General features: G+C 44.9%; 1 protein-coding gene across 2 annotated transcripts in view; it reads right to left on the reverse strand.

Annotated features, from left to right (window-relative positions):
- The window catches only part of STAB2 (stabilin 2), a 285642-nt gene that overhangs the window by 174151 nt on the left and 88767 nt on the right, over positions 1-22724 (reverse strand). For both annotated transcript variants that reach the window (XM_063927783.1, XM_063927784.1), the window contains 7 exons: positions 22622-22708; positions 21291-21402; positions 19273-19453; positions 16255-16348; positions 15777-15935; positions 13247-13342; positions 12763-12858 (listed from right to left, as the gene is read on the reverse strand). In XM_063927783.1, coding sequence (XP_063783853.1) covers positions 12763-12858; positions 13247-13342; positions 15777-15935; positions 16255-16348; positions 19273-19453; positions 21291-21402; positions 22622-22708 — 825 coding nt within the window. The remainder of the gene's footprint in view (positions 1-12762; positions 12859-13246; positions 13343-15776; positions 15936-16254; positions 16349-19272; positions 19454-21290; positions 21403-22621; positions 22709-22724) is intronic.

The raw sequence follows: 22724 nt of genomic DNA on the forward strand, positions 1-22724 counted from the left end.
AAACTGGTTTAGACAATATGCATGGCATCAACCCAAAATACTGAAAATAGTATAGGTGTGTTTTGGTAAATGCGTAGTTAGTGTACTTTCTACTTTTAAATATTAATACTTTATACTTTTAAATATTTCCTAAAAATATTAAGGCACATGAATTAAAAACAGAATAGAAATGAGGAGAACAGAGGCGATACAAAACCAAATTTGCACCTCTATTGAGTAGATCCAATAATATTCGGAATGGGATGTTCTGCAGAAGAGGCGCTAACCCCCCTTTACCCACCTCTATATTTTCTTCAATATTAAAGACAATAAATGGCTATCTGACTAGATATTAAATCAGTAAAGTGATACAGTAATGGGACTGCCATATTCCCTTTTATTAAATGATGTTGGACAAGGAAATGATATCCATCCTCCCTTTCCCCTCTCCCCTCCCTTGAACCCCCTGTTCTACTTTATTATTTTGTTGAATAAACTATATTTGTTACCGTTTTGAAGACTACAACGTTGATTAGGATGTGTTTAGCTTGGGTTGACGTGAGGGATGTGGTTTGTTTAGTTTATCCTCCTCATGATACAAAGCTGACAATCACAACTGCACAATGTGCAACCTGAAGAGTGATACTGCTAATTCTGTCTGGTACATTTGTCCCTCTCTCTTCACCTAAACAATACTGTCTTCAACACAATGTATTATGAATGTGTCAACTTTATTTTCTGATTTGTTTACCATGTTTTGGTGTATTAATGTGAAAAATCCAATAAAATTTATTTCAAAAAAATTAATATTTGTCAACTGCCAACTTCAATATTGTTATCTATATCTTATTTATTGAAGCTTCTCTATCATCTAGAATACAAACGACTAGAGATGAGTGGGTTCGGTTCGCCGAGAACTGAACCCCCCCGAGCTCCATGTGTCAAACACGGGTCCGAGCCTGGCTCGGTTGTTCCCGCCGGACTCGGAAAACCCGAACGAGGCAAAACATCATCATCCCGCTGTTGGATTCTCGCGAGATTCGGATTCCATATAAAGAGCCGCGCGTCGCCGCCATTTTCACTCGGGCATTGTAGAGGGTACAGAGAGGACGTGGCTATGTTCTCTCAGTGTCAGTTCTCAGTATCAGTGCTTATTGCTGCTCAGTAATACTAGTACAGTGTCTCTCTTGTGCTGCATCTTGCTGCTGTAGGGTGCTGTGGTAGTAGTGTCCTGTGACTGTGCATCGGTCATCATCATTCCAGTCACAGTGGTATCTGGGGGGGGGGGGGGGTGACAATTCTAGAGTGCTTTTGTGCTGCTCACTAATACTAGTACAGTGTCTTGTGCTGCATCATGCTGCTCAGTGTCAGTTCTCAGTAGTATCATCAGTGCTCAGTATCACTGCTCATTGTCTTGTGCTGCATCGTGGTGCTCAGTAATACTACATTACTAATACTAGTACAGTGTCTTGTGCTGCATTGTGCTGCTCAGTATCAGAGCTCAGTAGCATCATCAGCGCACAGTATCACTGCTCATTGTCTTGTGATGCTCAGTAATACTACATTACTAATACTAGTACAGTGTCTTGTGCTAATCGTGCTGCTCAGTGTCAGTTCTCAGTAGTATCATCAGTGCTCAGTATCAGTGCTCAGTAGTATCATCAGTGCTCAGTATCACTGCTCATTGTCTTGTGGTGCTCAGTAATACTACATTACTAATACTTGTACAGTGTCTTGTGCTAATCGTGCTGCTCAGTGTCAGTTCTCAGTAGTATCATCAGTGCTCAGTATCACTGCTCATTGTCTTGTGCTGCATCGTGGTGCTCAGTAATACTACATTACTAATACTAGTACAGTGTCTTGTGCTGCTCAGTATCAGTGCTCAGTAGTATCATCAGTGCTCAGTATCACTGCTCATTGGGGGTCATTCCGAGTTGTTCGCTCGGTAAAAATCTTCGCATCGCAGCGATTTTCCGCTTAATGCGCATGCGCAATGTCCGCACTGCGACTGCGCCAAGTAAATTTGCTATGCACTTAGGAATTTTACTCACGGCTTTTTCATCGTTCTGGAGATCGTAATGTGATTGACAGGAAATGGGTGTTACTGGGCGGAAACAGGCCGTTTTATGGGCGTGTGGGAAAAAACGCTACCGTTTCCGGAAAAAACGCAGGAGTGGCCGGAGAAACGGAGGAGTGTCTGGGCGAACGCTGGGTGTGTTTGTGACGTCAAACCAGGAACGACAAGCACTGAACTGATCGCAGATGCCGAGTAAGTCTGGAGCTACTCAGAAACTGCTACGAGGTGTGTAATCGCAATATTGCGAATACATCGTTCGCAATTTTAAGATGCTAAGATTCACTCCCAGTAGGCGGCGGCTTAGCATGAGCAAATCTGCTACAATCCGCTTGCGAGCGAACAACTCGGAATGAGGGCCATTGTCTTGTGGTGCTCAGTAATACTACATTACTAATACTAGTACAGTGTCTTGTGCTAATCGTGCTGCTCAGTGTCAGTTCTCAGTAGTATCATCAGTGCTCAGTATCAGTGCTCAGTAGTATCATCAGTGCTCAGTATCACTGCTCATTGTCTTGTGGTGCTCAGTAATACTACATTACTAATACTAGTACAGTGTCTTGTGCTGAATCGTGCTGCTCAGTGTCAGTTCTCAGTAGTATCATCAGTGCTCAGTATCAGTGCTCATTGTCTTGTGCTGCATCGTGGTGCTCAGTAATACTACATTACTATTACTAGTACAGTGTCTTGTGCTGCTCAGTATCAGTGCTCAGTAGTATCATCAGTGCTCAGTATCACTGCTCATTGTCTTGTGGTGCTCAGTAATACTACATTACTAATACTAGTACAGTGTCTTGTGCTAATCGTGCTGCTCAGTGTCAGTTCTCAGTAGTATCATCAGTGCTCAGTATCAGTGCTCAGTAGTATCATCAGTGCTCAGTATCACTGCTCATTGTCTTGTGGTGCTCAGTAATACTACATTACTAATACTAGTACAGTGTCTTGTGCTGAATCGTGCTGCTCAGTGTCAGTTCTCAGTAGTATCATCAGTGCTCAGTATCACTGCTCATTGTCTTGTGCTGCATCGTGGTGCTCAGTAATACTACATTACTATTACAGTGTCTTGTGCTGCTCAGTATCAGTGCTCAGTAGTATCATTAGTGCTCAGTATCACTGCTCATTGTCTTGTGGTGCTCAGTAATACTACATTACTAATACTAGTGCAGTGTCTTGTGCTAATCGTGCTGCTCAGTGTCAGTTCTCAGTAGTATCATCAGTGCTCAGTATCAGTGCTCAGTAGTATCATCAGTGCTCAGTATCACTGCTCATTGTCTTGTGGTGCTCAGTAATACTACATTACTAATACTAGTACAGTGTCTTGTGCTGCATCGTGCTGCTCAGTGTCAGTTCTCAGTAGTATCATCAGTGCTCAATATCAGTGCTCAGTAGTATCATCAGTGCTCAGTGTCACTGGTCAGTGCTTAGTGTCTTGTACTGCATCGTGCTGCTCAGTGTCTGCCATTTGATATAATTCCTGTGATACTGGCTTTTAATTCTAGTGATTTTATCATTTTCTTCCAGTGATTTGGACCAATAATACCATTGATTAGAACAAATAATTCCTGTGATACTGGCTTTTAATTCTAGTGATTTTGTCATTTTCTTCCAGTGATTTGGACCAATAATACCATTGATTAGAACGAATAATTCCTGTGATACTGGCTTTTAATTCTAGTGATTTTGGGGGTAATTCCAAGTTGATCGCAGCAGGATATTTTCGTAGCAGTTGGGCAAAACCATGTGCACTGCAGGGGAGGCAGATATAACATGTGCAGAGAGAGTTAGATTTGGGTGGGTTATTTTGTTTCTGTGCAGGGTAAATACTGGCTGCTTTATTTTTACACTGCAATTTAGATTGCAGATTGAACTCACCACACCCAAATCTATCTCTCTCTGCACATGTTATATCTGTCCCCCACTGCAGTGCACATGGTTTTGCCCAACTGCTAAAAAATTTCCTGCTGCGATCAACTTGGAATTACCCCCTTTGTCATTTTCTTCCAGTGATTTGGACTAGAGATGAGCGGGTTCGGTTTCTCTGAAACCGAACCCGCACGAACTTCATGTTTTTTTTCACGGGTCCGAGCAGACTCGGATCCTCCCGCCTTGCTCGGTTAACCCGAGCGCGCCCGAACGTCATCATGACGCTGTCGGATTCTCGCGAGACTCGGATTCTATATAAGGAGCCGCGCGTCGCCGCCATTTTCACACGTGCATTGAGATTGATAGGGAGAGGACGTGGCTGGCGTCCTCTCCATTAGAAATTAGATTAGAAGAGAGAGAGAGATTGTGCAGAGTCAGACAGAGTTTACCACAGTGACCAGTGCAGTTGTTGTTAGTTAACTTTTATTTATTTTAATATAATATATCCGTTCTCTGCTATATCCGTTCTCTGCCTGAAAAAAAACGATACACAGCAGCAGCCAGTCACACAGTGTGACTCAGTCTGTGTGCACTCAGCTCAGCCCAGTGTGCTGCACATCAATGTATAAAAGGCAAAGCTTATAATAATTGTGGGGGAGACTGGGGAGCACTGCAGGTTGTTATAGCAGGAGCCCCCAGGAGTACATAATATTATATTAATTTAAAATTAAACAGTGCACACTTTTGCTGCAGGAGTGCCACTGCCAGTGTGACTAGTGGTGACCAGTGCCTGACCACCAGTATAGTAGTATATTGTTGTATGTATTGTATACTATCTCTTTATCAACCAGTCTATATTAGCAGCAGACACAGTACAGTGCGGTAGTTCACGGCTGTGGCTACCTCTGTGTCGGCAGTCGGAACTCGGCAGGCAGTCCGTCCATCCATAATTGTATTACAATATATACCACCTAACCGTGGTATTTTTTTTTCTTTCTTTATACCGTCGTCATAGTGTCATACTAGTTGTTACGAGTATACTACTATCTCTTTATCAACCAGTGTACAGTGCGGTAGTTCACGGCTGTGGCTACCTCTGTGTCGGCAGTCGGCAGGCAGTCCGTCCATCCATAATTGTATTATTATTATAATATATACCACCTAACCGTGGTTTTTTTTTCATTCTTTATACCGTCATAGTGTCATACTAGTTGTTACGAGTATACTACTATCTCTTTATCAACCAGTGTACAGTGCGGTAGTTCACGGCTGTGGCTACCTCTGTGTCGGCAGTCGGCAGGCAGTCCGTCCATCCATAATTGTATTATTATTATAATATATACCACCTAACCGTGGTTTTTTTTTCATTCTTTATACCGTCGTCATAGTGTCATACTAGTTGTTACGAGTATACTACTATCTCTTTATCAACCAGTGTACAGTGCGGTAGTTCACGGCTGTGGCTACCTCTGTGTCGGCAGTCGGCAGGCAGTCCGTCCATCCATAATTGTATTATTATTATAATATATACCACCTAACCGTGGTTTTTTTTTCATTCTTTATACCGTCGTCATAGTGTCATACTAGTTGTTACGAGTATACTACTATCTCTTTATCAACCAGTGTACAGTGCGGTAGTTCACGGCTGTGGCTACCTCTGTGTCGGCAGTCGGCAGGCAGTCCGTCCATCCATAATTGTATTATTATTATAATATATACCACCTAACTGTGGTATTTTTTTTTCTTTCTTTATACCGTCGTCATAGTGTCATACTAGTTGTTACGAGTATACTACTATCTCTTTATCAACCAGTGTACAGTGCGGTAGTTCACGGCTGTGGCTACCTCTGTGTCGGCAGTCGGCAGGCAGTCCGTCCATCCATAATTGTATTATTATTATAATATATACCACCTAACCGTGGTTTTTTTTTCATTCTTTATACCGTCGTCATAGTGTCATACTAGTTGTTACGAGTATACTACTATCTCTTTATCAACCAGTGTACAGTGCGGTAGTTCACGGCTGTGGCTACCTCTGTGTCGGCAGTCGGCAGGCAGTCCGTCCATCCATAATTGTATTATTATTATTATAATATATACCACCTAACCGTGGTTTTTTTTTCATTCTTTATACCGTCGTCATAGTGTCATACTAGTTGTTACGAGTATACTACTATCTCTTTATCAACCAGTGTACAGTGCGGTAGTTCACGGCTGTGGCTACCTCTGTGTCGGCAGTCGGCAGGCAGTCCGTCCATCCATAATTGTATTATTATTATAATATATACCACCTAACCGTGGTTTTTTTTTCATTCTTTATACCGTCGTCATAGTGTCATACTAGTTGTTACGAGTATACTACTATCTCTTTATCAACCAGTGTACAGTGCGGTAGTTCACGGCTGTGGCTACCTCTGTGTCGGCAGTCGGCAGGCAGTCCGTCCATCCATAATTGTATTATTATTATAATATATACCACCTAACCGTGGTTTTTTTTTCATTCTTTATACCGTCGTCATAGTGTCATACTAGTTGTTACGAGTATACTACTATCTCTTTATCAACCAGTGTACAGTGCGGTAGTTCACGGCTGTGGCTACCTCTGTGTCGGCAGTCGGCAGGCAGTCCGTCCATCCATAATTGTATTATTATTATAATATATACCACCTAACCGTGGTTTTTTTTTCATTCTTTATACCGTCGTCATAGTGTCATACTAGTTGTTACGAGTATACTACTATCTCTTTATCAACCAGTGTACAGTGCGGTAGTTCACGGCTGTGGCTACCTCTGTGTCGGCAGTCGGCAGGCAGTCCGTCCATCCATAATTGTATTATTATTATAATATATACCACCTAACCGTGGTATTTTTTTTTCTTTCTTTATACCGTCGTCATAGTGTCATACTAGTTGTTACGAGTATACTACTATCTCTTTATCAACCAGTGTACAGTGCGGTAGATCACGGCTGTGGCTACCTCTGTGTCGGCAGTCGGCAGGCAGTCCGTCCATCCATAATTGTATTATTATTATAATATATACCACCTAACCGTGGTTTTTTTATACCACCTAACCGTGGCAGTCCGTCCATAATTGTATACTAGTATCCAATCCATCCATCTCCATTGTTTACCTGAGGTGCCTTTTAGTTCTGCCTATAAAATATGGAGAACAAAAAAGTTGAGGTTCCAAAATTAGGGAAAGATCAAGATCCACTTCCACCTCGTGCTGAAGCTGCTGCCACTAGTCATGGCCGAGACGATGAAATGCCAGCAACGTCGTCTGCCAAGGCCGATGCCCAATGTCATAGTACAGAGCATGTCAAATCCAAAACACCAAATATCAGAAAAAAAAGGACTCCAAAACCTAAACTAAAATTGTCGGAGGAGAAGCGTAAACTTGCCAATATGCCATTTACCACACGGAGTGGCAAGGAACGGCTGAGGCCCTGGCCTATGTTCATGGCTAGTGGTTCAGCTTCACATGAGGATGGAAGCACTCAGCCTCTCGCTAGAAAAATGAAACGACTCAAGCTGGCAAAAGCACAGCAAAGAACTGTGCGTTCTTCGAAATCCCAAATCCACAAGGAGAGTCCAATTGTGTCGGTTGCGATGCCTGACCTTCCCAACACTGGATGTGAAGAGCATGCGCCTTCCACCATTTGCACGCCCCCTGCAAGTGCTGGAAGGAGCACCCGCAGTCCAGTTCCTGATAGTGAGATTGAAGATGTCAGTGTTGAAGTCCACCAGGATGAGGAGGATATGGGTGTTGCTGGCGCTGGGGAGGAAATTGACAAGGAGGATTCTGATGGTGAGGTGGTTTGTTTAAGTCAGGCACCCGGGGAGACACCTGTTGTCCGTGGGACGAATATGGCCGTTGACATGCCAGGTGAAAATACCAAAAAAATCAGCTCTTCGGTGTGGAGGTATTTCACCAGAAATGCGGACAACAGGTGTCAAGCCGTGTGTTCCCTTTGTCAAGCTGTAATAAGTAGGGGTAAGGACGTTAACCACCTCGGAACATCCTCCCTTATACGTCACCTGCAGCGCATTCATAATAAGTCAGTGACAAGTTCAAAAACTTTGGGTGACAGCGGAAGCACTCCACTGACCAGTAAATCCCTTCCTCTTGTAACCAAGCTCACGCAAACCACCCCACCAACTCCCTCAGTGTCAATTTCCTCCTTCCCCAGGAATGCCAATAGTCCTGCAGGCCATGTCACTGGCAATTCTGACGATTCCTCTCCTGCCTGGGATTCCTCCGATGCATCCTTGCGTGTAACGCCTACTGCTGCTGGCGCTGCTGTTGTTGCTGCTGGGAGTCGATGGTCATCCCAGAGAGGAAGTCGTAAGACCACTTTTACTACTTCCACCAAGCAATTGACTGTCCAACAGTCATTTGCGAGGAAGATTAAATATCACAGCAGTCATCCTACTGCAAAGCGGATAACTGAGGCCTTGACATCCTGGGTGGTGAGAAACGTGGTTCCGGTATCCATCATTACTGCAGAGCCAACTAAAGACTTGTTGGAGGTACTGTGTCCCCGGTACCAAATACCATCTAGGTTCCATTTCTCTAGGGTTGCGATACCGAAAATGTACACAGACCTCAGAAAAAGAGTCACCAGTGTCCTAAAAAATGCAGCTGTACCCAATGTCCACTTAACCACGGACATGTGGACAAGTGGAGCAGGGCAGGGTCAGGACTATATGACTGTGACAGCCCACTGGGTAGATGTATGGACTCCCGCCGCAAGAACAGCAGCGGCGGCACCAGTAGCAGTATCTCGCAAACGCCAACTCGTTCCTAGGCAGGCTACGCTTTGTATCACCGGTTTCCAGAATACGCACACAGCTGAAAACCTCTTACGGCAACTGAGGAAGATCATCGCGGAATGGCTTACCCCAATTGGACTCTCCTGTGGATTTGTGGCATCGGACAACGCCAGCAATATTGTGCGTGCATTACATCTGGGCAAATTCCAGCACGTCCCATGTTTTGCACATACCTTGAATTTGGTGGTGCAGAATTTTTTAAAAAACGACAGGGGCGTGCAAGAGATGCTGTCGGTGGCCAGAAAAATTGCGGGACACTTTCGGCGTACAGGCAGCACGTACAGAAGACTGGAGCACCACCAAAAACGCCTGAACCTGCCCTGCCATCATCTGAAGCAGGAGGTGGTAACGAGGTGGAATTCAACCCTCTATATGCTTCAGAGGTTGGAGGAGCAGCAAAAGGCCATTCAAGCCTATACAACTGACCACGATATAGGAGGTGGAATGCACCTGTCTCAAGCGCAGTGGAGAATGATTTCAACGTTGTGCAAGGTTCTGCAACCTTTTGAACTTGCCACACGTGAAGTCAGTTCAGACACTGCCAGCCTGAGTCAGGTCATTCCCCTCATCAGGCTTTTGCAGAAGAAGCTGGAGACATTGAAGGAGGAGCTAAGACAGAGCGATTCCGCTAGGCATGTGGGACTTGTGGATGGAGCCCTTAATTCGCTTAACAAGGATTCACGGGTGGTCAATCTGTTGAAATCAGAGCACTACATTTTGGCCACCGTGCTCGATCCTAGATTTAAAACCTACCTTGGATCTCTCTTTCCGGCGCACACAAGTCTGCTGGGTTTCAAAGACCTGCTGGTGAGAAAATTGTCAAGTCAAGCGGAACGCGACCTGTCAACATCTCCTCCTTCACATTCTCCCGCAACTGGGGGTGCGAGGAAAAGGCTCAGAATTCCGAGCCCACCCGCTGGCGGTGATGCAGGGCAGTCTGGAGCGACTGCTGATGCTGACATCTGGTCCGGACTGAAGGACCTGACAACCATTACGGACATGTCGTCTACTGTCACTGCATATGATTCTATCACCATTGATAGAATGGTGGAGGATTATATGAGTGACCGCATCCAAGTAGGCACGTCACACAGTCCGTACTTATACTGGCAGGAAAAAGAGGCAATTTGGAGGCCCTTGCACAAACTGGCTTTATTCTACCTAAGTTGCCCTCCCACAAGTGTGTACTCCGAAAGAGTGTTTAGTGCCGCCGCTCACCTTGTCAGCAATCGGCGTACGAGGTTACATCCAGAAAATGTGGAGAAGATGATGTTCATTAAAATGAATTATAATCAATTCCTCCGCGGAGACATTGACCAGCAGCAATTGCCTCCACAAAGTACACAGGGAGCTGACATGGTGGATTCCAGTGGGGACGAATTGATAATCTGTGAGGAGGGGGATGTACACGGTGATATATCGGAGGATGATGATGAGGTGGACATCTTGCCTCTGTAGAGCCAGTTTGTGCAAGGAGAGATTAATTGCTTCTTTTTTGGTGGGGGTCCAAACCAACCCGTCATTTCAGTCACAGTCGTGTGGCAGACCCTGTCACTGAAATGATGGGTTGGTTAAAGTGTGCATGTCCTGTTTTGTTTATACAACATAAGGGTGGGTGGGAAGGGCCCAAGGACAATTCCATCTTGCACCTCTTTTTTCTTTTATTTTTCTTTGCGTCATGTGCTGTTTGGGGAGGGTTTTTTGGAAGGGACATCCTGCGTGACACTGCAGTGCCACTCCTAGATGGGCCCGGTGTTTGTGTCGGCCACTAGGGTCGCTTATCTTTCTCACACAGCTACCTCATTGCGCCTCTTTTTTTCTTTGCGTCATGTGCTGTTTGGGGAGGGTTTTTTGGAAGGGACATCCTGCGTGACACTGCAGTGCCACTCCTAGATGGGCCCGGTGTTTGTGTCGGCCACTAGGGTCGCTTATCTTTCTCACACAGTCAGCTACCTCATTGCGCCTCTTTTTTTCTTTGCGTCATGTGCTGTTTGGGGAGGGTTTTTTGGAAGGGACATCCTGCGTGACACTGCAGTGCCACTCCTAGATGGGCCCGGTGTTTGTGTCGGCCACTAGGGTCGCTAATCTTACTCACACAGCTACCTCATTGCGCCTCTTTTTTTCTTTGCGTCATGTGCTGTTTGGGGAGGGTTTTTTGGAAGGGACATCCTGCGTGACACTGCAGTGCCACTCCTAGATGGGCCCGGTGTTTGTGTCGGCCACTAGGGTCGCTTATCTTTCTCACACAGTCAGCTACCTCATTGCGCCTCTTTTTTTCTTTGCGTCATGTGCTGTTTGGGGAGGGTTTTTTGGAAGGGACATCCTGCGTGACACTGCAGTGCCACTCCTAGATGGGCCCGGTGTTTGTGTCGGCCACTAGGGTCGCTTATCTTTCTCACACAGTCAGCTACCTCATTGCGCCTCTTTTTTTCTTTGCGTCATGTGCTGTTTGGGGAGGGTTTTTTGGAAGGGACATCCTGCGTGACACTGCAGTGCCACTCCTAGATGGGCCCGGTGTTTGTGTCGGCCACTAGGGTCGCTAATCTTACTCACACAGCTACCTCATTGCGCCTCTTTTTTTCTTTGCGTCATGTGCTGTTTGGGGAGGGTTTTTTGGAAGGGACATCCTGCGTGACACTGCAGTGCCACTCCTAGATGGGCCCGGTGTTTGTGTCGGCCACTAGGGTCGCTTATCTTACTCACACAGCGACCTCGGTGCAAATTTTAGGACTAAAAATAATATTGTGAGGTGTGATGTGTTCAGAATAGGCTGAAAATGAGTGTAAATTATGTTTTTTTGAGGTTAATAATACTTTGGGATCAAAATTACCCCCAAATTCTATGATTTAAGCTGTTTTTTAGGGTTTTTTGAAAAAAACACCCGAATCCAAAACACACCCGAATCCGACAAAAAATATTCGGTGAGGTTTTGCCAAAACGCGGTCGAACCCAAAACACGGCCGCGGAACCGAACCCAAAACCAAAACACAAAACCCGAAAAATTTCCGGCGCTCATCTCTAATTTGGACCAATAATTCCATTGATTAGAACGAATAATTCCAGTGATATTGCCTTATAATTCACATGATACTGGAGTCTAATTCTAGATGGGCCAGGTGTTTGTGTCGCTTAGCTTAGCCATCCAGCGACCGCCATCCAGCGACCTTGGTGCACCTTTTTTTCTTTGCATCATGTGCTGTTTGGGGACTATTTTTTAAAGTGCCATCCTGTCTGACACTGCAGTGCCACTCCTAGATGGACCAGGTGTTTGTGCCGCCCACTTGGGTCGCTTAGCTTAGTCATCCAGCGACCTCGGTGCAAATTTTAGGTCTAAAAACAATATTGTGAGGTGTGAGGTGTTCAGAATAGACTGGAAATGAGTGGAAATTATTGTTATTGAGGTTAATAATACTATAGGATAAAAATTACCCCCAAATTCTATGATTTAAGCTGTTTTTTAGGTTTTTTTTAAAAAATCACCCGAATCCAAAACCCCGAAAGTGTGGTTTTGCTAAAACACATCCGAATCCAAAACACGACCGCGGACCCGAATCCAAAACCAAAACACAAAACACGAAAAATGCCCGCTGTGCATCTCTACAAATGACAGTGCAAGTCAATCTCCCATCCCACTCTCTAGTGCAGCTGCTTTTCTCTCAGGGAAACCTATCTCTTCCATGTTACAGAACCGACAAATCAACCAAGTTTTTCAACGTTTAAATGGAGATTGAGAAGGGGGGTGTTGAATTGCATTGGTTCCTCATCAAACTCCCTTCCTCCAGATTTATGCCAGTCCTGTAAAAGGAACAAGCAATGGAGCAAGCAATATACAGTAGACAAGTACAATACAGAAAACAGGATTTTGAATGCATAGGCAAAGAAAAAAATGTTTTGAAGTTTTTTCCAGCTGTAAGACTGGAGATCAATTTCAAAGAAGTATACTATTAAAAAAAATGAATGTTGTTATTGTAGTTATATTCAATATATTTGTCTAGATAGGAGAACACTTACATCTCCTACATTCCCATAACATAGTTTCCCATCTCCTTGATATCCTTCATTGCAAACACACTCCCAGAATCCAGACGCTACTTTTTTACATGTCGCCTGAAATAGATAAAAATCACATCAGTGGACAGCACAAATTGACATCACTAATTTGTACCTTCTTGCCTCTACCTTTTACATTGATGTCTCTCATCTAGCTGTAAATATTTTACGACTGTGTGTATATGCAGCACTTACAAGTATGAAGAGTGCACTGAGACAGATAATGACAATAGGCGTATTCAACATTTGGCCCTCCAGATGCTGTGGAACTATATATTCCAGCATGCCCTGCTACAGTTTCAGCATGTCCTAATAGTAAAACTGTGGCAGAGCATGCATGCTGGGATGTGTTGTTCCACAACAGTTGTAGAGTCTCATGTTGAATACCCTTGCGGTAAATGTTTGTAAAGTATGTTTTTACGTGAAAGACTTTAAAGAAAATTACCAAAGCATGGCACTTCTGAGTCTCTTCCAGACAAGTGTTAACTGGCTCGCACTCCATACCGTCACCTCGGAACCCTTTATTGCACTCGCAGTCACTCTGTAGTATGTGTAGAAATAACAAGGAAACATCATAACATATGGGGAAAATGAAAGAGTAGGAGCTGCTATAAATTACATTTTTTGGGTGAGGTAAAATGATACACCATCAAGTGTTTAATCATACCTCCCAACTTCTGTCCCTTGGGAATCGAGACACGCCGCGCCGCTGGCGTGACCGTGGCTGAAAAGTGGCGTGGCTTTGGGTAGAGAGACGGGGATTCATTGTAAGGGGGCGTAGCCTATTACAGCGGTTCCCATTTTCAGAGTTTTGGGGGCGTGTCCAGCGCTCCATGAGCTGCTGGACAGCACCCGGGTCCCCTCCTTGGGCTGATAGAGGCCGTGCGCATGCGCATGACATCTATTCAGTGTGATCACCGGCTGCTTTGCAAAGCAGAGGGTAGAGACACGGGACACTGCGACCGGCGGGAGAGACAGTAGGGCATTCATAACTTCTCTCCCAGATTCCTCTCCCCAAAAATTGAGGAGCATTGGGAGCCAGAGCAGTGGCAGACAGAGAGGCAGCAGCTTGATGAGTCACCCTGCGGGGTGGGGTAGGCAGGGGACTATTACTGAATTACTGTTTACCCAATGGGTTTAATTATCCCACACATTTTGGGAGAATATATTAACCAATTCATAAATTAAATTGTGTGGCATACTGTGTATATGGGGTGTACTACTTCATGGCATGATGTGTATAAGGGGTGTACTACTGTGTGGACTGCTGCATATAATGGGTGTACTAGTGTGGTATGCTCTGTATAAGGGGTGTAATACTCTGTGGCATGCTGCATATAAGCGGTGTACTACTGTGTGGCATGCTGCGTATAAGGGTTCTTCTAGTGTGTTGCATGTGCGTATAAGGGGGTTCATTCCGAGTTGATCGCTAGCTGCCGTTGTTCGTAGCGCAGCGATCAGGCCAAAAATCGGCACTTCTGCGCATGCGTATGGTGCGCACTGCGCACGCGCGAAGTACTTTCACAAAAGCCAATGCAGTTTCACACAAGGTCTAGCGACGCTTTTCAGTCGCACTGCTGATCAGTGAGTGATTGACAGGAATGAGGCGGTTCTGGGAGGTAACTTACCGTTTTCCGGTAGTGTGCTGAAAAACGCAAGCGTGTCAGATACAAACGCAGGCATGCCTGGGGATACGGGGGAGTGGCTGTATGAATGCAGGGCATGTTTGTGACGTCAAAACAGGAACTAAATAGACTGAAGTGATCGCAAGGTAGGAGTAGGTCTGCAGCTACTCTGAAACTGCTTGAAAAATTTTTGCCGTCGTCCTGCGATCCTTTCTTTCGCACTTCTGCTAAGCTAAGACACACTTCCAGAGGGCGGCGGCTTAGCGTTTGCACTGCTGCTAAAAGCAGCTAGCGAGCGATCAACTCGGAATGAGGGCCAAGGGGTATACAACTGTGTGGCATGCTGCAGGGGTGTACTACTGTGTGGCATGCTACGTATAAGGGGTGTACTACTGTGTGGCATGCTGCATATAGGGGTGTACTACTGTGTGGTATGCTGTGTATAAGGGGTGTCATACTGTGTGGCATGCTGCATATAGGGGTGTACTACTGTGTGGCATGCTACGTATAAGGGGTGTCATACTGTGTGGCATGCTGCATATAGGGGTGTACTACTGTGTGGTATGCTGTGTATAAGGGGTGTACTACTGTGTGGCATGCTGCATATAGGGGTGTACTACTGTGTGGTATGCTGTGTATAAGGGGTGTACTGCTGTGTGGCATACTGTGTATTAGGGTTGAAGTACTGTGTGGCTGTAAACGGCTTACTACTGTGAAATAAGGTGTACAAGGGGTACTACTGTGGCATAACATGAAAAGTTTGCACTACTGTGTGGAGTAATTTGAATTGGGGGTACTGTTGTGTGACCATGCCCCTTTCCTAACAGACCATGCCCCTTTCTGAGCATACGCCTTTGGTGTGCACTGTCGACCTTTAAAACATGGGGTTTCAGGGGCACAGTGCACTTTCTGGCACTAAACTGTCTAGTACGACACTGTGAAACACTGCAGTCACTGACACTGAGAGGAGTTAATGTAAGAAAATACTGTAATTTGTCTGCTTCCCACTGCTGTTTTGCTGTGAGTTACCGCAGTGAGTACAGGAAAGAACAGAGGAGCCTGTGTCCCTCCGAGTTCCACTGTAGAGTGACCGGTAACAGAAGTGCTGGGAGAGGTGGGAAGATACAGATTAGGGTCCAGGAGGAAAGTGACAAGCTTGTCTCCTGTCCTGTGGATGGTGCTACTGAAGACGAGTTTCTCATTTTGCCTTATGGGAGGAACAGAACTGGTTGTTACAGTGTCGGATATAGTATCATTTGCAGGAGCATAATGATTTTTCCACCCATTATATAGTTCACATTGGTATATAACATAAAATACATGTCATTGAACATAAGGCTGGTTATTTACCTGGCCAGGGCCAATATATACACATGTAGCATTTGAGTGGCATCCGCCCTTATCTGCAAGGAGACAATTATTGATCTCTGAGCAGTCCAGTCCATCACCAGCCCATCCTGCCCGACACACACACTTGTGAATTCCTGGGCCCATTGGAATACATTCAGCCTGCATTATATCAAACATTTAATGTAACATGTTATGGTTCTGAAAGAGTAATGCCAAAGTATGAACAAGTGCAATGTTTTTAAAAGCAGAGATCCACCAAGTTAAATGCAACTTGCAACTAACCAAATAATCAAATATTGTATACAGCACTGTACACTGATAGAGGTATACAGAGAGCAGGACATATTAACAATGCACATCGCAGCCAGCAAATTGTCTAAAAGAAGAAAAAAACCTTGAATAACAAGAAACAAAAATCATTCATTGTTTAAGCACAGCAAGATAAGCAAATATATATTTGCAGAAAGCATCATCTCACATTGAGATTGCAGAGTGCTCTATCAGTAGCAACGCAGGCATCCATTTCTCTACACTGTATGCCGTCCCCATCATAGCCTGGTTTACAGACACAACTGAAACACAAACAGAAAGACATATTCATAGTGTTACTTTGAGCTAGATCACCACTCTAGTAAATGCTATAACAAATAAAAAAGTATATATTTAATATGGGCCTGGTCCTTATATGTGTGGTATTGCACAGCCGCAGGGAAACAGCTGTGCAGTACCACACAACCAGTGGTGCAGAGAGAGGGGGGCAGGTACTAATTACCTGGGCACGGGCTTCTTGGTGGGTTACAGCTGGGGCCTGGGTCATACCCTTACATGTCAGGCAGCCCCCCCCCCCCTTACATGTCAGCTGACAGAGTAAAGTCGTCTCCTCTAGCGGGAAGGTGGGGTGAGCGATCACACTGCTCACACAGCCTCCCTGGATCTGACCCTCACTGAAGGGCACATGGCGCTCCCCCTGCAGGTTGGTGCCGCTTTGCGGCGCATAAAAAATATTCCCTAAATGAATCTTTTTAAAGGGGATGCCGTGATTAGGCCATGTCCCCTTTCATTACCGGGGCCCAGGAATCCATTCAGTTTCTACAGCCCTGCGTACAACTAATATGCTAATGCAGCAGGAGGAATCTGTAAGAAAATGATGCCTCCTGCCAGCCACTGCGATTGGATCGTCATATGACACATTGGTCACAACAGTAACAACCCCCAGCCATCTGCATAAGATGAAGCTTACGCAGGCTGGCCATCATACCTCCAACAACGCAGACCCTGTGCTCAGCAAGCCTACAGAACAGGGGCCACATGCCTCCATATTGTAATAAAGGTCCCCGCTCCGCCACCAAACGCGGCAGCATGTAAATCATTGGTGGTCATTCTGACCTGATCGCTCGCTGCAGTTTGTTGCAGCACAGCGATCGGGTCGGAACTGCGCATGCACCGGCGCATGGCAGTCGTCGGTGCCCAGACAGAGACAGAGGCGGTCGCTGGGCGGGAGGGGGCTGAACTGCGGCGTTAAGCCGCCGTTTAGGGGGAGCGACCCGGCCAACGCAGGTGTGGCCGGACCGTTGGGGGGACGTGGCGTGGCGGCTGCGTGACGTGTCACCGGCAGCGACACATAACTGCCGGCCAGCCGCTGGTGCTGCGCTGGCCGGCGTTACTCCACAAATACAAAGGCATCTCCTCTGTGCGATGCTTTTGTATTTGTGCAGGGGTGGGCGGCACTGACATGCGGGGTGGACTAGCCCTGTGCTGGGCGTCCCCCCGCATGTCTGAGTTTACGATCGTAGCTGTGCTAAATTTAGCACAGCTACGATCAACTCGGAGTGACCCCCATACTGCGGCTACGGGGTGACTGCAAGCGATCATTCAGGACTCGTTCTGCACATGCGCAGTTCCCCCACCACCAGGTTAGTATGTAAACCATCAGCTATACGTACTAACCTGAATCAGGCCCTATATGACACCGGATGCTGAGATAGCTTCAATCCACAATATTCGGTAACTAAGCTCCCTATCAGGGCTGTATGCAATGCAATGTTTATGTTGCTGACCAATTATTTACAGCTGCGCATTTACGAACAGCTATAAAAACCCTATGACAGAGTGTATGCACTAAGGTGCCATTGTAATAATTTCAGATGGTACCAGAAAGGTGGTGGAAAAGTGATGGGCATTCTTGGGTGGTGAGTGGGAGGTGGCTAGTACATACAAAAATGGACCATTCTGTAGGTGTATAATGGGAGTGTCGTGGGCATGACAATGCAAGTGGCTATGTTCCCAGAAACACAGCCGCAAGCATAGAAGGCTGTGATCTTATAGGGAAATTGCACCCTGAGGCATCATTGGGGTTGGTGACACCCAGTGCGGGAAAAATAAACCGGCATGCGCCACAGAACAGGGGTGGGGCCTGCTGGGAAAGTGATGTGGCCTCATGGCCTGACATCGTTTCCATCACTCCCGGAAGATGCTGACTTCCCCCCAAGATTTGTATGGCTGCACTGCTGGCTCCTACACTGTGACAGGAGCCGAGTGCTGCACGTTATGTCACACTGCAGCATCTGGCTCCTGTCACTGAGGAGGAGCCAGCATTTTAGTGTCACCCCCTACGGCCCGCACCCCCCCCAGTGACGCCACGAACTGCATGTGCACACCAATCAGTATTACAGCATGCACAGGCGCTAAGAGTGGGTCCTTGCACTTTCGTCTGCATAGAAGTACACAAACGAAGGAGTTTGTATACCATTTATATAAACCTGCAGATGGGCGACCACCAATATACGTTGCTGTGTGTGCTTTTACAACTAAAGGCCCGTACACTCTGGTCGATATATCGGCCTTTCTCTTGAACGGCCGAAATATTGCGGGTCCGTCGGCCAGTGTGTATGGCCGATACGTCTGTGAACTCCGTCGTTCACAGACGTATCGCGTCGGCCGCGCAGCACAGCCGACGACCAATATATCTACTGATATATTGGCGCGTCGCTGTGTGTGTACGGGGCGGTCGTCCGACCGCCCGTACACATGCTGCGGCGGCCGGCGGTGATTGACAGCTGAACTGGGCGGGCGTCTGTACATGTCCGCCCAGTTCATCACGTCAGTCCCCGACGGATCGGGCAGTGTGTATGCTTAACACACTGCCCAATCCGTCCATAGATATATCTGCAGATCAATTGACCTGCAGATATATCTATTAGTGTGTAACCACCTTTAGAATCAGACCCTAAATCCCTCAGTGGCCTGCAGTGCTAGAAATAAAGGCTAATGCACAAAATAAAATAAGAAAAATAATGGGTAATTACTTTAAATTAAGTAGTATTGTAAAAGCTAGGTTACCACAAATAGAGATTCTAATGATTATACTTAATATACAGTATCAATAATAATAATAATTAAAATATTCCAAATTGGACATCATGTAGGAAAACGATATATGGATGACTGTATATGATGTATTGGTGGTAGTATTTTACTTGGTACAGGTGCAGGGTACCTGGGTGTCCCTTTGCTGTATTCACAGTCTGCATGGGCATGACAGTAGGTCACCAAAGATCCACACGGCATAGTCTTCTTATCACAGAATTTCCCTGTATATCCGGTCTTACAGGACCCTGCCACGCAGCTGCCATCACTGTCTATATGGTTATTGCATATTCCATGGATACATCCACATTCTAAGCCCAAGTAACAATACATTAGTAAAACTGCAAAACATGCTCTAATGATTTTATATTATCAATTAATGCGCACATTCATTTTTATGGTAAATAATTCTGTAATCATTTTAATGACTTATGTGAGTTTAAGCTAAGCCAGTATCATTAGGAGACCTTATGACCATGCCTTATATATGAAATGATTGTATCACTGCCAATTACCAATGTTAACGCTTAAAACTTTTAAAGGATCTTAGTAAACACACAGGGGATGGTGTAATTGCCCAGCAAATCTCAGGCATGAAATGTGTTTGCAGGAACCAAAAAGACAAAATTGTGGGTATATGCAAAGCTACAACTATCGCAAGATGCATGTGTGTCAGCATATGTGCTCATGCTTTACGTCACATAAGTTACATACACTTCTGCCCATATTTCAGCCATTTGTTTTGCTTGTGAAATATGCTTTAGCTATAAAGCTTCAACATGTAAGAACCCTCTCTAATACAGGAGGTACTGTACAACTCTGACTTGAACACAAAATAGCTAAAAAAAAAAAGGACGCAAAACCATAATATACAGTATGTACGAGCAGCAAAGGCGACACCTATGAGCATCAGTGACATCTTTGCTAGCTGCCAATCATTAGCCGGTCACTACTCCTGCAGGCGACTGTCATCATCATCATCATCTGGTATTTGCACCTGCCCTTGACCTTCCACCAATTATATGACTTTCTCAGGCATACTGCATATGCCCCACCAACCCTGGCCTTCATTGGTTCCAAATTGTGTGCATGCCCTTATAGTACTTGGCCTACTAGAAAATGCTTCCTTCTCTGTTTGGCCTCACAATACTCTAGCGGCCAAAAAGAGCCAGACAAATCTGCAAAGGTTCATATATGCAGCCTCCCACTTATACTGTATGCCTGCAATCACATGGGCAGAGAGAATGTACATATGCTGCACAAACTACAGTTGTTCTCATTTTGCATCAGCCTCCAAGTGTGTATGTACAGTAGATATGGTTATCACACAATGATTACACACTGTTGCTCAATGCTGCAGCAGTAAAAGGTTTAAAGTTCTAATAATTATAAGTATTTTGTGGTAGGTGTTTCATTTTATGGTTACATATTCCCTTTGTATTGTGTGAGGACTTCTCTCAGAAGAGTGTTAAATCCTGCTCTATAGGGAAAAAAAAATATTGCAATCTCTACTGGAAGTCTAGCCCGACTTCCAGTAGTGATTGCAATATTTTGTAAATATAAAACCCAGGGCACTATATGACACAACATATGCTGAGCTGCTGTATTACTTTTATTTTGTGCAAGATACTGTAAAATAAGTACAGTATCTATTCCCACATAATTCCCACATAATTCATTAAGGTGCATTAAAATGATGGATTTTTTTAAATTCTTTTATGGAAACCAAGACCGTCCTGGAAAAGTGGGACACATACTGTAAGTGGCAGAAACCATATGTGAGTGTACAATGAATTTTATGACATTATGCAGACATAAAGTACTGTATATGGATGCAATGTTACAAGTACTAACGGATTCGGTATGAAATCCCGACTGTCGGGATCCTGGCGGTCGAAATACCGACACCGGAATCCTGACCTCGAGTGCAGCGTGTCCCCCTTGCCTCGGGTGGTGTTGCGGACCATCCAAGTGGGGATTTTGGGCGTCGTTCGGGATTCCGACCGCCAGCTTTTCAACAGGTGTCGGGATTTCAGCATCCGTATTTCGACCGCCGGGATCTCGACAGTCAGGAAATTAACTGTAATCCCGTACTAACAAATAGTATTAGAGACAATTTCCTCAGACAAGTCACTGTATACTTCTTACTTTTGTCACATCGAAGTCCATACATTTTGTTATCTAAACAACGTCGACAGTCAGAACCAGTAAATGCCTCATCACAAATACAGGTCCCATTCCCTGTCATGCCATCCATACACTAAGACAGGGAAAGAAGAGTCATTGATCAGCAAAAACAGAATTGATCACAATATTATTAACCAAAATTTTTCTTAATACAGTTCCCTCTGTGTCACCTCTATCTGCCTGCACTGCCCCTATAGATTGTAATCTCTCAGGAGCAGGACCATCTTCCCTCATATGCTTTTTCCCTCCCTCACTTGTACCTTCACCAACCCCGCCCTCCCCATGCCCACAATGGCACCAAACCTTTTTCTCATTGGGCAGCGCTACTTCTGTGTGTATGACTGCATATGAAGCAATGTCTTTTGCATTCTTTGTTTTCTTTTTGTTTTGTTTTCATTTTTTTTGCATAAGTACTTTGCAAGTATCTGTGAAACCCGTGTCACGCCATATAAATAATAAAAATAGTAATAATAATAATAATAATAATAATAATAATACTACAAGCATCATTGCCAAATATCAAGTAATAGTATTGGAGTTTTTTTGAAAATATTCCCACTTTCACCTTTCCCAAACTTTTCTAAGCTGATTGATATTTTTCAGTTCTTTTTTCAGATACTTGGAAGAATGTGTGACAACATTACCAGTCTTCTACTAAATAGAACCTAAGGCAAGATATAGCATACAATCCAAAACCTGGGTATTTCCAGCCACCACACCATTTATTTATTAAATTCTAAAAGAAATTACTTTAGAGACGCTCATAATTACAAATGTATTTAGTTTGCAGGAAAAAAAGATTTGACACAAAAGTGGGCACTAAATATCTAAAGTTAATGAATGAATAAATAAAAATTGTTTTTTTTTACATCCAATTGATGGGAATCTACTTGTGTCATAGCCATATTAAAAAGGGGGGGGGGGGGTGCTGGGGATACTGTACCCCGGGCCCCCCTTTGTCACGAGCACTCCCTCTTGTGCAGCAGCAGAACCAGGCAGCCAAAATGCGAGTCTAACAGTATGCAGTACAGTCAGACACAGGAGTATTAGGTTTCATGAGATTCCGATGGAGCTCCCTGACCAGAGATAGGAGGGGGGAGAGAGTTGTAAGTGACCAGGGATCCCAGCTTCTCCTACTTCCCGCATCCCACCACAGTAGGAGATAACTTACTGTGGAAAGTTGCTATAAAATGTACATTATACTGTATTATCACTACAGACATACTGTAATTAGCAATAGGGGATACTTCTTATTGGAGAATCATACTTTTCAACTTATAAAATATATTTACCTCTCCATTTCCAGAGCAAGCATTAGAAAAGCCCCCGGGACAGGGTCTACATTCAGGGCCATGAAACCCTTTACAACACTTGGGCACCTGCAAGATGGTTACA

The sequence above is a fragment of the Pseudophryne corroboree genome, chromosome 6 (assembly GCF_028390025.1).
Source record: "Pseudophryne corroboree isolate aPseCor3 chromosome 6, aPseCor3.hap2, whole genome shotgun sequence".
In the NCBI taxonomy this organism is placed as follows: domain Eukaryota; kingdom Metazoa; phylum Chordata; class Amphibia; order Anura; family Myobatrachidae; genus Pseudophryne; species Pseudophryne corroboree.